At 38.1% G+C, this 14,746-nt stretch overlaps 1 protein-coding gene across 2 annotated transcripts in view; it reads left to right on the top strand.

The window, feature by feature from the left end:
- DPYD (dihydropyrimidine dehydrogenase) overlaps positions 1 to 14,746 on the top strand; it is a 380,477-nt gene that overhangs the window by 184,424 nt on the left and 181,307 nt on the right. For both annotated transcript variants that reach the window (XM_075424984.1, XM_075424985.1), the window contains exons 10-12: positions 1,815 to 1,984; positions 3,593 to 3,803; positions 13,151 to 13,335. In XM_075424984.1, coding sequence (XP_075281099.1) covers positions 1,815 to 1,984; positions 3,593 to 3,803; positions 13,151 to 13,335 — 566 coding nt within the window. The remainder of the gene's footprint in view (positions 1 to 1,814; positions 1,985 to 3,592; positions 3,804 to 13,150; positions 13,336 to 14,746) is intronic.

The raw sequence follows: 14,746 nt of genomic DNA, 5'->3' as shown, positions 1-14,746 counted from the left end.
TTGTGTACTGTAAGTGACCTGCCTGCGAGAGGATCTATATACTGTGATCTGCATCTTTTAAAATGTTGCAAAGTAGCACTCTTGGTTTGCCAGGATATGTAATGATATTTTTTAATGTTAAGTCTACAGTGAAAAAAAGGATGAACTTTGAAGAACTAACCTCTTCTGACTGACAGTAATAGACAGCTCTTTGGTGTTGTCTGTTAAATAACGTGGTTGCTTTTACTGAATTTTCCTAGTGTCTGTCTGTGGTTGTAGCCACCTCTTGCTCTCTAAAGCATGGAATTTTAAAATAAAATATACATGTCCTGTATCCTGCTCTGTCCTCTTTTTTTCACTATGACAGGTCTCTAAATAATAGACATAATAGGCTTATTCACAGTAAAATACATATTCTGTCTGCTTATTAAGTTCTGAATATACTTTCCTTCCAAAGGGGTTTCCCTTGCAAATATATAGATGTGAATTTACCTTGCAAGTGGCCTAGTTACCAAGAGCAAAGTGGGCTGCTGTGACTTATCTGTTCTCTCTGGACTAGTTCCGTAATGGCACTCTGAGCTGCCATTCCATTGCTGCACTTGTACTTTTTCCACTGCTCAATGTACAATTTTTGTGAAGGGTTAAGTTCATTAAAAGTAAATGAGAAAAGTTAAGACAGAACTTTAGAATAAGAAGCCTATTAAGTAATTAGTAAATGCAATGCCATAACATAGGGGAAAATGAACACATTTGCCATACTTGAAGCATTTTGCAAATGGAGAGAGAATATGTGTATTAAGAGGTTGTTTCTCACTCTATTTGTATGTCTAAATTAAAAGCATTGTTTCCTTGAATGATACTTGTGTTTCTTGGCAATGGCATGTGAAAATCTGCTAATACTGATACTGAAAATCTGCAGGATACTCGAATTGCAATGATTAAATGGCCATCTTATCACCTCCTGACTGAAATTATCGCAGGCTCGTTAAGAATATAGCTTTATATTGCTTCAGACATTATTTTTTAAGTTGCAATAATTTGCTTAATCAACAATTAGTTGTATTTAAACTTGTGGTAAGGTGCAGTCTCTTACAAGGAACATATGCAATTCCATTTTACTGAAGTATTTCTTGTATAATTGAATCATCAAATACAAGCTGTAGATGATGAACACAGTGTCATTCTTTCCATGTAACTTTTTGCATATCGTCTGTAGAAAGCCACTGTAGATTAAACTTTGTGTCCCAGTGGAAGATCTAGAAGTCACTGAAATAATAATATTTCTTCTGCCTCATGTTCAGCTGACATGGAGAATAGCCTACGAGAACCACGTCATAGCCCGAACAGTGTCAGTGCCTTGTAGAAAACAGACTGAGAGGACTAACTTTGAGAAGATATTACACAAAACTGTCAACAACTGGTTGTCTTTTGAAAAAAGTATTATTCTTTATAATCTGTTGAAAGGTGTTGGGTTTTTTAACTGGGAGGATAATGAATCTGATAAGAGAGAAACTTACTTTTGAATAAAAAGATCTCATAATGCTAATTTCAACCTGACAGGACCTACAATCCTACAAACGTGTTGTCATTTGAATTCTTTCCAGATAGAAAGGTGCAGCAGCTTAGAGTACTGACTATGAAATTATGTATATGAGCATATCTTAAAAACGGGAATAAAACTGTCTTTCAGTGAAGCAGAATAATTTGATAGTGACACTCCATGCCTGGAAACTGTAAGATGCAATTTTTCACTGCTTTGAGTACAAGTACCTTTTGAGCTGTCATGCAGAAATGGTTTCTCTGCTTGAAAATAGGGTTTTCCTTTCATCTTTCAGGGATGTGTGCCTGTCACTCTCCATTGCCATCAATACAAGGAACAGTGATTGTACTTGGGGCAGGAGACACTGCTTTTGACTGCGCAACATCTGCTTTACGCTGTGGAGCTCGTCGCGTGTTTCTGGTCTTCAGGAAGGGATTCACTAATATCAGGGCCGTCCCAGAAGAGGTAAAATTGAATAACAGCATTTATGAGAAGGAATATTGGTTGTTATTTCTACAGGGCCTCAAAGTCTGCTATAGGTACTTAAAAGACATCTACTGAAAGTTTTTTTTTTATAAAAGTGCTCCCAAAATGTATAAATGTTCATTAAAGATCAGAGGCTCACTTTATACAGTTTCTGTATAAACAATTTCCTCTGCTGTACCAGTTTCCTATAAAGTCAGAGAGATGCATTTTGCATACGGGGGGTAGGCTTTCTTGTAGATTAGAAAATGCAGTAAAATTTTTAGTCTTGGAAGCATCCCCGAGATCAAACAGCCACTTGAGTATTGTAGATAACTCTTCGGGTCGTGCTTAGATCCTAGAATGATACCTTCTGGCTGCTATCTAATGAATCTCAGTGATCCTGACGTTGCCTTGGGAGCCTATAAAATCTTGTAAGAAAATTGCTTAAAGTGATTTTGGTTTTGAATCACTGTCAATGGCAATAGAGCAATGTCATTCATCATGGATTTCAATGTTCAGTTTGATTTTTAGTTTGGCTTTGCACTTTGGCATTTATCAGGACATCTGCATGTTTTCAAACTGACTGCTTTCTCAGTGTACTACAGCAGGGTTTTTTTTGGGTTAGATTTTATTACTTTGGTGGTCTTTTTCCATTATCATCTATCTGGTACATACTTTTACATACTTGAGGATATCAGGACATCTGATGCATCTTTATAATGAGATTTGTGGTACTTTGGTCATCTGAGTCAAGAAAGTGAGAAGAGATCTTATAAAAGGGGAATCGAGGTGCACAAAAAGTAATAGGGGGTCTCTTGATGCTGAATTTGCTTCTGTTTCTGTTGCACTTAATTTAAGAATTCTGGACTGAAGCCATTGCACAGGCTCACTCATGCACTGTTCAAATTCATGCTAATGAAGAATCAGCAGCCTGGGTAAATTCCTGAAAGTTGGCAATGTCAATGCATCTAATCATGCAGTGGCCTTGAAAAAAAGTAAAATAAAGGTAGCTTCAGCTAGTAATAGCCATGCTAGTATGACATCAGGTTGGATATTACGTGTTCAAAGAAGTTTTGTCATGTAAACATAAACAATCAAATCCTGAAGACTTTGCTAAGACAAAAGGCTGTTTGACTTCAGCAGTTCTACCACAGCAGAGATTCAGAAGATCTTAAGTCTGGATTGTCACTCAGAAAACTGTTGTTTGCACGTGGTAGTCAGCATTTAATAACAACTTAAAACCATAGTAAACACAAATGTACTTAATTAGTACTAGGCTTCTTCTTAAAAAACTCAGATAGTTATATAAGGTAACTCTTTTGCCCTTAACGGAGTGGTACATATTCAAAGTAACCAGGAACAATAAGAAAATATATTGGACAAATATTTGCATTGGAAATTTACCTAGTGCCACTGTCTAGAACTGCTTGATTTAATAGCATGGGAGACTGTGAAGTTGATATTAAGATGACTATCTGTATACCGTACACAGGTGACTTCTACTACAGAAGAATGCATGGTAACATCTTGACTCAAAAAATGTCATATTTTTTTTCATAAAAACACAACAGTATTCAAGCTATATATTTTAATGCTTCTATTCTACAGATAGAACTTGCAAAAGAAGAGAAGTGTGAATTTCTGCCCTTCCTCTCCCCTCGGAAAGTTGTACTTAGAGGTAGACAAATTGTTGCTATGGAGTTTGTTCGAACTGAAGAAGACAATGATGGAAACTGGAAAGAAGATGAGGATCAGGTTGTCCATCTGAAAGCTGATGTGGTCATCAGTGCCTTTGGTTCCATTTTAGGCGACGCTAAAGGTAACCCTGACTAATGCATTCTGTAAATGCTGATGGTTATGGTAGCTGCAGCCATTTCCTGTCCTTTGACAGTTTTGTGAAATGAGTCTTCTGGAGATTACAAAGCTTGTAACAGCTGATCTCCTTCACAGGAATTTCTGTGTCCTGTAGATATACCTGTTAGAGCAAAACTTGAGGGTCTGATAACAAAGCAGTTTTATGTATATCGCTGTATAGAGCAGGGACTCAGATTAGAGATACAGTTGCTGAGTATATATCTTGCTTTCCTCTCGATGCAAATGGGATCTCAAAGAATACACTTGGGGATTTCTTCTGGTCTCATTAGCTTTGGAAAAACTCATTATACTACAACTTTGAACTGATCTGATCTCTGAAACCTTTTTTTTACCTATTAAATTAAGCAAGAATTAAGACAGATTCATTATTCTGGTTCAGCTGGTCTGGCTATCACTCATTTCTTGTGGTTCTCTCATATATGCAGTATTTGTTAAATTCACCTGTGCTTGTCTCAGGTTGTCTCATTACTTAGCTGCACTTTCCAAGCTTTGGTCTTAAAAATTAACAGTTACATAGCTCCAAAGATACAGAAATTGACACACAGACAGCATTTCAGAGATCGAACAAATTGTCTGGATGTAGCAGAAAGAGAGCTGAAGAACAACTAAGAATATGGGAATTGAGCAGAGCTCAGACTGTTCTGCTCTGACACTAGGTTAGATTTAAAGAGTTTAGGCACATACATCAAATGTGCCTAGAAAGTAAAAAACACTGACTCAGCAGAAGACAGTTTGATAAAATGAATAGATCTTCAGCCTTGGAGACACTCATCAAGGTTAGCAGGTTTTGAAAGCCTTAGTGATCAATGTGCCTACCTCTTCAGGGCATGGTCATGCCAGCCAATTACCCCATGACATGTTGTCATGGTCTTTTGGGTATAAATGCGCTGACATAGGACTTGGCAAATGCCTCAGAGTGCACATCACCAAAAAATTTGGTAATCAGATGCTGATTCTGCTAGTGCAAAGGGAATTTCAAAATTTCTTAGCATAATGTGGTTTTTGAATCTTTCAATCAAGGAAAATTGTAAATGTGAAATAATCTAAGCAGAGTCTAGTAGCATTTGTGGAGGCACATATAAAATGTATGACTTCTCACATTTGCATTTTCTGTGTATGCATTGTAGATAAGGCTGTTTTAAATGAAGTTAAAGAAATCAGTTTTCTTGTAGTAAGATTATCTAGAGTTATTGGTAGAATTATACAAAAAGTGTACTGACTTCACAGGATGACAAAACATTAGTTAATGAGATAAATTATAGGTCCTATTGAAGAATTTTAGAATATAGCCGATAGCAGATTTGTCTGTAGTCTGAATGAGCTACTCAGAGCTTCCTGTTCACCAGTCCAATTGTATATAAAGGTAAACCTTCATACAGCTGTGAGAAAAGCTGAAACTCTCTCCCACAGTAGAAAAGAAGGATCAACCTGGTTCCTTGAGGAATGTGTGAAGTTTATTCCAGGAGCATTCCTATCTTGTGTGTGTTACTATTGCTTTCGGATAGGTTCATGCAGCCTAGGTTGTTATCCAGAGAGCAGCTGAACCCAGCTACGTACAGTGCTGATTACTCAGGGCTGCCCCCTGCTCTAAAGGGCAGGGGAGGTGCAGTCTACCTCCCTGTGAGAGAACAGAGTCGCATTCCACTTGGAGATGTGTTACTGTATGAAGAGTCTGACATCTGTGTTGGTCATGCTTTAGGGCTCAGTCTAACCTCTAGGAAGCAGGGAGAAGAAGAATGTTTTTAATCTCTAAGAGATTCATGAGCTACTCCGTTGGTGGAGTTGACTTGAATGAGAATTTTGGAAAGTTTTGTTGTTGTTTTTGAAACCCTCTTTTTAGTTTTTTTTTTGGAAGCTTTTCTAGAACCTCATATGGGAAACCAAATATTAGCCTATGCAGTCAGTATATTTTGTTGTGATTCGCAGACCCTATCATAAAGGAGTAATTCTGTTTTCTCCCACATTAACATCTGCTTCAGCTAAAAGGTTGAACTTACCGTGTTGCTTAGCCATAATACTGTGCCGGTCTTGTATCTCCTAGTACTTGTTCACTGTCTGAATTATTTGTTATGAGGTTTTTAAAGAAGAACTTAAAATGGGAGGGGAACAAACTCCTGCAGTGAGCTAATCGTGAAAGAAGAGAGTCATTTACCTTGGGGGTGAGCAGTACACTTCAGTTTCACACTGTATTTTTGGTGAAACTGCTATTAGAATAACAAACAAATTACAAGGAAAAATGCAAGGTTTGGAAGTTGTGAAAGTGAAAAGAAACTAAGACTTGAGGGAATAAAATGTTTATTTCGAGCATACCATTTCAGTTGCTTTTAAATCTTTATTTTTTGACTAAGCTGTCTTAATGAAAGTCAAATTTGCTTTTCACCATTAAGCTGGATTACAACCAAATCTCCAGGCTACCTCAGCATACATAACAAAAAGAAATGAAAAAAAAAGCCAGCCACCAAAAGCATCTCATATTCATAATGGTTTTGTTTTTTATTTTCTAAAGGAAGTGCATTTTTGTATTCAAGAGATAGAGATATTCAGGTGTTCTCCATCAAAAGATGGAGGTGGAAATACTCGAGGTACTCAGAACTGGGCAATGCCATGAGCAAACAGATCTGACCTGGAACTTGATCTAACTTGATCTGGTCTAACTGAAAAAGGGGATGGACTAGGTGACCTTCAGAGGGCCCTTCTAGTCTGACTTATTCTGCAACTGGATAACTTGGATGCAGGTTGAATAAACGTGTCAACTGTTGCTCATGCAAAGAGCTCTATCAATTGACCTAATTCATAAGGCACCTCAGGGAACTGCAAATGCAGTATTGGTGTGGGCTAAGATAGCAAGATATGTCCTGTTTGTTATTAATATTGTCAAATTCTGATGCTACTGATGTAAGAATAGGGAAAATACTTTGAAAACCAGAGGGAATAATAACAGACTTAGCCCCACTTCAGGAGAGTGTTCAGGGCAGCCTTGATGCTCATATTTTAAAGTTTTGTTTAACAAGACGTACACACGTGGGTGACTGCTGTTCTAAGCAGAAATAGCTCATAGGTTAGAAAGCTTTTTCTAGTCTGTTATCCTCAACAAGATGTTTCTTGTTCTTGCATGGTAACTATTAAATTTGCAGCTGAGATTCTGTGTGCTAACGGTAGGTATTTAGTATTTTTTATTTTTTTTAAATAAAATGATGACTGTGTTTTTAAGCAACAGTACTAGTAGGTATTCATCTTCCCATTGAGAATCATATGAAAGCATCATTCATTTAAAAAAACTGGACTCTTAAGTCCATCTGATGCTCAGGAAGTTGCTCATAGACAAAACAGGAGAGTTGCCTTCTAGACTCTTTTAAGAACGTTACCACTTTCCTGGAACCAGTGAAAAAAACCCCCAACAAATCATTCAAATCAAACTACTGCAGGTGGAGTAAGAAAAATGTTTGCCTTCTTGTTGAAAAAAAAAAATTTTACAAGCACAAGCTGCTTTTTTTCACTGCATAGCTTACCAAAGCCTTGAAGCCATCATAACTGTCCCATATAAACAAAGCGTGGTGAGAGAATTTTGTACCTTTCCTTGTGTTCCTGCTCTTTTCCTTGGTTTGTTATTTTGGAGACCTACAATGTATTAGTGAATTACTGAAATATCTTCTGTCACCATTCCAAATTGCAACTACTCAATATATACAGATGTAATTCTCTGTACTCCTAGCACTGCGTACAGCCTCAACATCGTACCTGACACCAGTCCAGTTGGTTTTAAAGTCTGAACTTCAAATAAACACTTTCTTATCTACTTTGTTCTGATAAGCAAAAAGGAACAATATTTTTGGACTGTAAAATTTTGCACTGGAATAAATGTCCTTGTTCTGATTTATTTTCGTGAATTTCTGAGGACAACCTGGACTTTCTGAGGAGACCCATGGAGAAATTATGGAAAATAGTACACTTGTTCACAACGCATTACAAAATGCAGTGTGGGACAGGGGACTAAGGCAGGATAGGGAACTGGCAACATGAGTTCAGTTCAGTTCAACACTGTTTAGCAGGCAGCAGTAATGAGGAAGTATTCCCATTTACCAGAACACTAAATCTTAGCACGATAATGTTTATTGTATTTTCCTAGGGAGAATAAAAGGGGAATGCAAAAATATCAAAGCAAATGCCAAATACCACCTTTGCAAAAACGTCCAGAAACAGTAGCCTATTTGTGAGCAAAAATGTGTTTTATTAAGTTTTTGGTAGTAGCTAGCTATTGCATGGTAACTGAAGGGCAAAATTATATTTCATATTTCTGGGAATCAGTCACAACTTTCAGATATTTTGCTTTTACTTTTAGTATGACTGTCATCGTACTTGGAAACTGCAGCAGCAAACCACAGAAGGCTTATTAGAGTATAACTGCTGCCCCCCCCAGTATAGTTCAACAGACAGCAAAGATAAATTTGCACCAGTAGTTTGCAATTTTATTATTTAACCCACTTCTAGTTCATATTTATCTCTATAGATTGAGAAGGATTTGCTAGGGAAAAAGGGAAAACGCTTGCAGAGCTCTGAGCTTGTAAGTGAACAAGATTTTAGTTTTCCTTTGTACAAATACAGAAATTCAAGTGGTACAGAAGCCAGCGAATCTGCAAGGAGTGTTGAGTTTCTTCATACAGCCTGCTTGGACAACTAGGTAACTTCAACCTCAAAGCACTGAAGCCTTGACTATCTAAGAAAAGACTAGGAGGGAGGAAGAGAGGTGGCTGTGATGCCCCAGCTGGGAATGCCCACAGGGGTGACCTGGTGTTTTGCTAGTAGCACAGCATCTGCCTTGCACCCACAGAACAGACTTTTAGTCACCAGATTTTTTTTTTTTCAGAAATGTTATATAAAAGTGAAATTTATCTAGATTCAAAAGATTCGTAGTGAAATAGGTAGGAGTTTTCCTGCTGAGTCATTTCAAATAGAATTTTTCTTCCCAAATTCGATTACTAAAGGAGTTTGAGTGCAGCAGTTCCACACTCTGAAATTATTACCAATTTCCAATATCCAAAAGTGGCTTCATGATGACTGCTAAAGCCCTGTTAACTTAGAGCAGGAATTCTGCTCTTTCAACCTGGTAGGCATCAGTACACGTTTGCTTGCTGGTGGCAGGCAGAAAACAGTCACTACCAGCTTGCAGCAGGGGCCTCTCCTGGCATACCTGAACCCAGCTTTATCCAGTCAAACCACTTTTTAATCCTGATCCAGTATGCTAGTGGGGCAGAGACTGTGGGAAGCGTGATTGTGCCTTTCTTTATTTGCTGGGCATTTAGACTGGGCAGCATCAGCAGTTAATCAGTCTGTTGGTGCATGTAACAGCTGTAGTTTTACATAGGAGATTAAGAAAGTTGCAGTATATTTGTATTTTTCTGAAGTGATGCTACTATTCACTGTAAAGGAAGTCTGTAAGATGGATATCAAAAATAACATTAATGAGCTACTAAAGCTAGAATTACAGGAACTTATGAAATTGGTTAAACATAAAAACCATTAAACTGTTTATTGAAGCTTCACAGATATACTGCAGCTAATGAGCATTTCTGCTATTTAAATAAGCCCAAATTGAACACACATTACATAGATACATAATTAGTCATGGCAGTCAAACACACAGAGACTCACTTTTAAAGCTTTATTTGAGGAATCTTTTCCATTTGATTTGTTTTGTTAATTAAAATACTTTTTCTGTATTCACTTATATTTTAATATTGTTTTTGCAAGTGCTAGAATTTGCTGCTGCTTTTCCATTTGCGTTTGTTTGCTCTGTGAATATAGAAAATTTGGAATATATATTCAGAATTATCCTTTTGTTTAGTGTTATTTGTGTTAGCATTACTTGATAGCATTAGAGTAACTCAATTGTGTGTTGTCTTTCATCCAGAAGGATCTTTTCAAATTGTGCATAATGTCTCACCAGGATATGGAGGAGAAGGCAGCATAGCCACAGGATTGTACTTTGAATTTTCAAGAGAAAAGCTATGTTAGTTTTAAGCTTCGAAGGGTGTGAGGGTGCAGGGATTTAGGACACACTCTTTTCTTTACCCCCGTCCCAAAGCATGCACCAACAAAAACATGAAGTATCCAGTTTGCTTAATGTTCAGTGTCAAACAGCAATTCAGAGAACTGATGTTGAGGTCAGGTTTGACTCTTAGACTCTCTGACACCGTGCAGGGACAGAGAAGGGACTTCCCTTTGTGAAGACTAAAGTTCTCCACTTCTTTCTGCAAGTGGTCTAGGAGGTGGTCACTTCAGCCTCACAGTTGCCAGTACGAGATCCAAATTGTGAGGACGTTAGGAATTCTCATATAAGATGTTTTTAAATCATGCCCTTATTTTTACTTAACTTAAATCTTGGAGATTAAAAAAAAGACAGAAAGAAATAGCTGCTGGATACCATGTCAGCTTGCCACCAGGAAAATGTTCTTTCCCAATTTTAAAAATACTGACCAGCAGACAAATCCCCAGGCCCTGGGGAGATGTGTCAGTGAAGGTATGTTGGGCATTCTTTGCACTCAAAAAGCTTTTGATATAATTATGTCCAGACAGCTAGTTTAGCACAAGACAATCCAAAGATAGATTTGAGAAATGGAATAGATCCAGGATAACAGAAGTAATACCCTATTTTTCCACAAGATTAAATAAGTAGTCAGAACTTCCAGTTTTACATCATTTGTTCTGAAAAACTACATCTCCAGTAGTATGTTGCCCTTTAACACCTACCGTGGTTCAGTCCTGTCTCAGAGAAACACAAGTCATCTATTAAATCCCAGATACCAAATCCCGCAGCACGAAGTTTTCCTCTGGGTTTTTTCCAAACATGTCTTTACAAGCCTGTACGTGTTTAGCTTGTGAGAACTGTCTATACCACATGCTGAGATGGTACCACTGCATGCAATGAGTTATCCTATATATGACAAATATAAGACGATCAAAGCTTTCTGGAAGTACAGACAGTCTGAGACATAAAGAGAAAGTTAATGTATCGATTTATAAATAGTACTTGAAGCATTCTTAATAAAACTGTTATCAGCCATTATCAACGCTTTCCTTTTTTAAAAAAAGGGAAATAAAAAACACCTCGAACCCGAAAGAAGCCAACCAAAAAACTCATTTTCCAGACTGGAAAATGTCTCAGTCTGAAGGTTGTGTTTGGTGTGATCTTTCAGTAATTTAAATATTTCTAAAGGACACCATTTCATATGTTTTTGATTCTGTTGCTACATGAATATTAGTTTTGCCAAGTTAAGCCACAAAGATATGTGGGGTGGGAGGGATTGTGCAAACAATAGGACTTGAAGATAGATTAAATCCTTCTGGTATGAAAACCTGCTACAGTGTTTCAGCTTAAAACTGTCTTCTGTGATTCTGGCTTCTGAACCAGTTGCAATAAAGTACTTTGGATTTGAGTCCTCTGGATATTTGTGTATCCCAAGGCTGAGGAGGAGAGGCATAGGTGGGAAAAGTAGGTCACAATTTTTGTGCCTTGCTTCCTATTTGTTATTTGGCCCTGGGTTATACACAGCCCCCACTTTGAAATACATTTCTAGTATACGATTTGGAGGTGAAGAGAGATACAGAGCCTGGGAAGAAAATTCCATTGTGATGATGTGTGAGAAAGATGCATTTGAAGCTTGCTGTATACTCAGGTGTGTGCTGGGGCAGTACTGTGACTCTGCCCTTGTATTGGAGAAATATTCTTGTCTTAAACTGGCAGGTTTCTCTTTTACATATATGACAGCACAACTACATCAGTTTAATTGACCTTGGCAATATGCATCTGCTAGTGGTATGTCCCTGAGGGACATTGCAATTTTAAGCTGCGTTTTATTGCAGAATCTTCAGTTCCTGTAGACAAAGCTATATAAAAACCCGCTCATTTTGATATATGCCACCAACATTTGCTAAAAATATTTATTGAAAAAGTGGTTCTCTTCACAAAGCTACTTTGAAGTGTCTTTTCTGTTATAATAAAATGATTTTAAAATGTGTAATAAAAATCCTGTTAATATAGAGCAAGAGTTTTTATTCTCAGTAAGTATGTGTATTGAATGCCATTTGTATAATTCCATGCAGTATAAAAAATTATGTTTTTTTTTCACATCTACATTATTTTTAAAGACAATAATAGTTTATGTTCAGAATTCCTATATATGCTGTTTACTAACATGAAAAAAATTAAGGTATCTTAATACATGCTCTAAAACACCAACGGAATTTACAATGAAAAGATATAAAAGATAATGTTTTCATGTAAGCATTAAGCATTTAATTTTGAGTCTGTTTTGATGTTTTTATTCTTAATATATGTAAGAAGTTTCAAAGCGAGCCTGACTTTCAGGGTGTTCTGAGTTTAAGTATAAAGTCAGGATGGTTTTGACTTTATCGAAATGTATCTTTTTCAGAATTAAATTTCTTTAAAACTAACACACTTTGTCAAAGCCAAAGCTTTGATAGTGTAACATTTCCTGGTGGGAATATGTTGCATCTCAAAATTTTCAGTCTGGTTTAATAATGACCTGTCAAAAGTAGCAGAGTATCATTTCTGTTGTGAGGGTTAATAAATGTGGGAGGTAAATTCTGGAGATCTAAATGAATTTCTAGAAATTGTATCATAAATATTCTTTCTTCATTTTAAAACTCAAAAATTGTATGCTGCATATGAAGTTGCAGAATGAAGTATGTGGTAGGTTATTCAGGACAAAAGCATGTCTATATGGTAAATGCAATACAAAGCTATGGGTGGAGGGAAAGGGAGAAAATTTTCCTTTGTTAATATGATTCATTAGCAGGTTTTTCAGAAGTGCTGGACTTTTTCCCTGGCAGATGAGCAATGTCAGTGAGAATGACTTTGTGAAACCCAGCTTCTGGCATATGTTCTCAGGGAGTGACCAGAGGAACATTAGCACCAATTATTTCTTGAGCCTGTGTTAAGTCAGTCACTTCTTGTGTCACTTGGGTACATTTGTCTTGTACACAAGCCTGGCTTTGCAGGCACACAGGACCCGGTTACTTTTCTGATATTACAAACTGCTGTTCTATATAATGTATGTTGTTCTTCTGTCTGACTCCTGTTAGTATTTACATACCTTCACAAGCTCAGCAAAAACATTCATGTATATAAAAGGACTTTTCATTTCTACTGTAAATTTACATTTAAGTGAAAGAACTGGGACTTGGAACTGGTTTTCAGTGTATATTTGACAGATTTTAGCAACAGGGTTTTGTTTCTTTTATTAATATACTTGTTGTTCAATTTAATTACAGTCAGAGAGGCCATGGCACCTATCAAGTTTAACAAATGGGGTCTTCCTGAAGTAGATCCAGAAACTATGCAAACAAGTGAACCCTGGGTTTTTGCAGGGGGTGACATTGGTGGTCTTGCTAACACTACAGTGGAATCGGTAAATGATGGAAAACAAGCTTCCTGGTACATGCACAGATACATACAGGTGATTTTTTAAAAGTATTTTTCTCTTTCCCATTTCTATCTGCTTTTAGATACTTTTATTGTGATTGTTAAAACAATTTAATTTGATTTAGATTGAAAATGCAAGTCCTGAGGAACTAATACCTAGATTATCTGGTGGTTTGAACATTATAGATTCATTCAACTTGGATCACATACGTGAGTTTGGGTAGTTGAACCCAACATTCTTAAGTTATCTTAACACTAAAGTCCAAGCAACATTTTCTTGGCCCCAGGTCTGAATTCTGCTCAAGGGTAGAATGTACCCTCAGCAAGTTTGCTGACGACACCAAACTGGGAGGTGTGGTAGATACACCAGAAGGCTGTGCTGCCATTCAGCGTGACCTGGATAGGCTGGAAATTTGGGCAGAGAGGAACCTGATGAGGTTCAACAAAGCCAAATGCAGGGTCCTGCACCTGGGGAGGAACAACCTCATGCACCAGTACAGGCTTGGGGCGGACCTGCTGGAGAGCAGCTCTGCGGAGAGGGACCTGGGTGTCCTGGTGGACGACAGGTTAACCATGAGCCAGCAGTGTGCCCTGGCTGCCAAGAAAGCCAATGGCATCCTGGGGTGCATCAAGAAGAGTGTGGCCAGCAGGACGAGGGAGGTTCTCCTTCCCCTCTACACTGCCCTAGTGAGGCCTCATCTGGAGTACTGTGTCCAGTTCTGGGCTCCCCAGTTCAAGAAAGATGAAGAGCTACTGGAGAGAGTCCAGCGGAGGTCTACGAGGATGATGAGGGGACTGGAACATCTCCCCTATGAGGAGAGGTTGAGGGAGATGGGCTTGTTCAGCCTGAAGAAGAGAAGGCTGCGAGGGGACCTTATAAATGCTTATGAATATCTGAAGGGTGGGTGTCAGGAGGATGGGGCCAAGCTCTTTTCAGTGGTGCCCAGTGGCAGGACAAGGGGCAATGGGCACAAACTGAGGCACAGGAAGTTCCGTCTGAACATGAGGAAGAACTTCTTCCCTCTGAGGGTGACGGAGCACTGGAACAGGCTGCCCAGGGAGGTTGTGGAGTCTCCCTCTCTGGAGATATTCAAGACCCGCCTGGACAAGGTCCTGTGCAGCCTGCTGTAGGTGACCCTGCTTCAGCAGGAGGGTTGGACTAGATGACCCACAGAGGTCCCTTCCAACCCCTACTATTCTGTGATTCTGTGATTCTGTAGCAAGCCTTCCTGTACAATACACAGTGCAAGTACAAGTCCTAATTAGGTAATTGGGGAAAAGAAGCGAGCCCATCAGTATTAAAAAGTAAAACCTCTCAATAACGCATAATATAAAAGTAAAAATTAAATACTGCTAATGTTGTTACCTAGGGAAGACAGTTTTAATATTTTTAAAGTGCAAGTGTGCTAACAGTTTGTAGAACACTCAGAGTATCTACACTGAAA

The sequence above is a fragment of the Opisthocomus hoazin genome, chromosome 6 (assembly GCF_030867145.1).
Source record: "Opisthocomus hoazin isolate bOpiHoa1 chromosome 6, bOpiHoa1.hap1, whole genome shotgun sequence".
Taxonomy (NCBI): Eukaryota; Metazoa; Chordata; class Aves; order Opisthocomiformes; family Opisthocomidae; genus Opisthocomus; species Opisthocomus hoazin.
The sequence above is the reverse complement of the archived record's forward strand: the minus strand, read 5'-3'. Positions and strand labels throughout refer to the sequence as shown.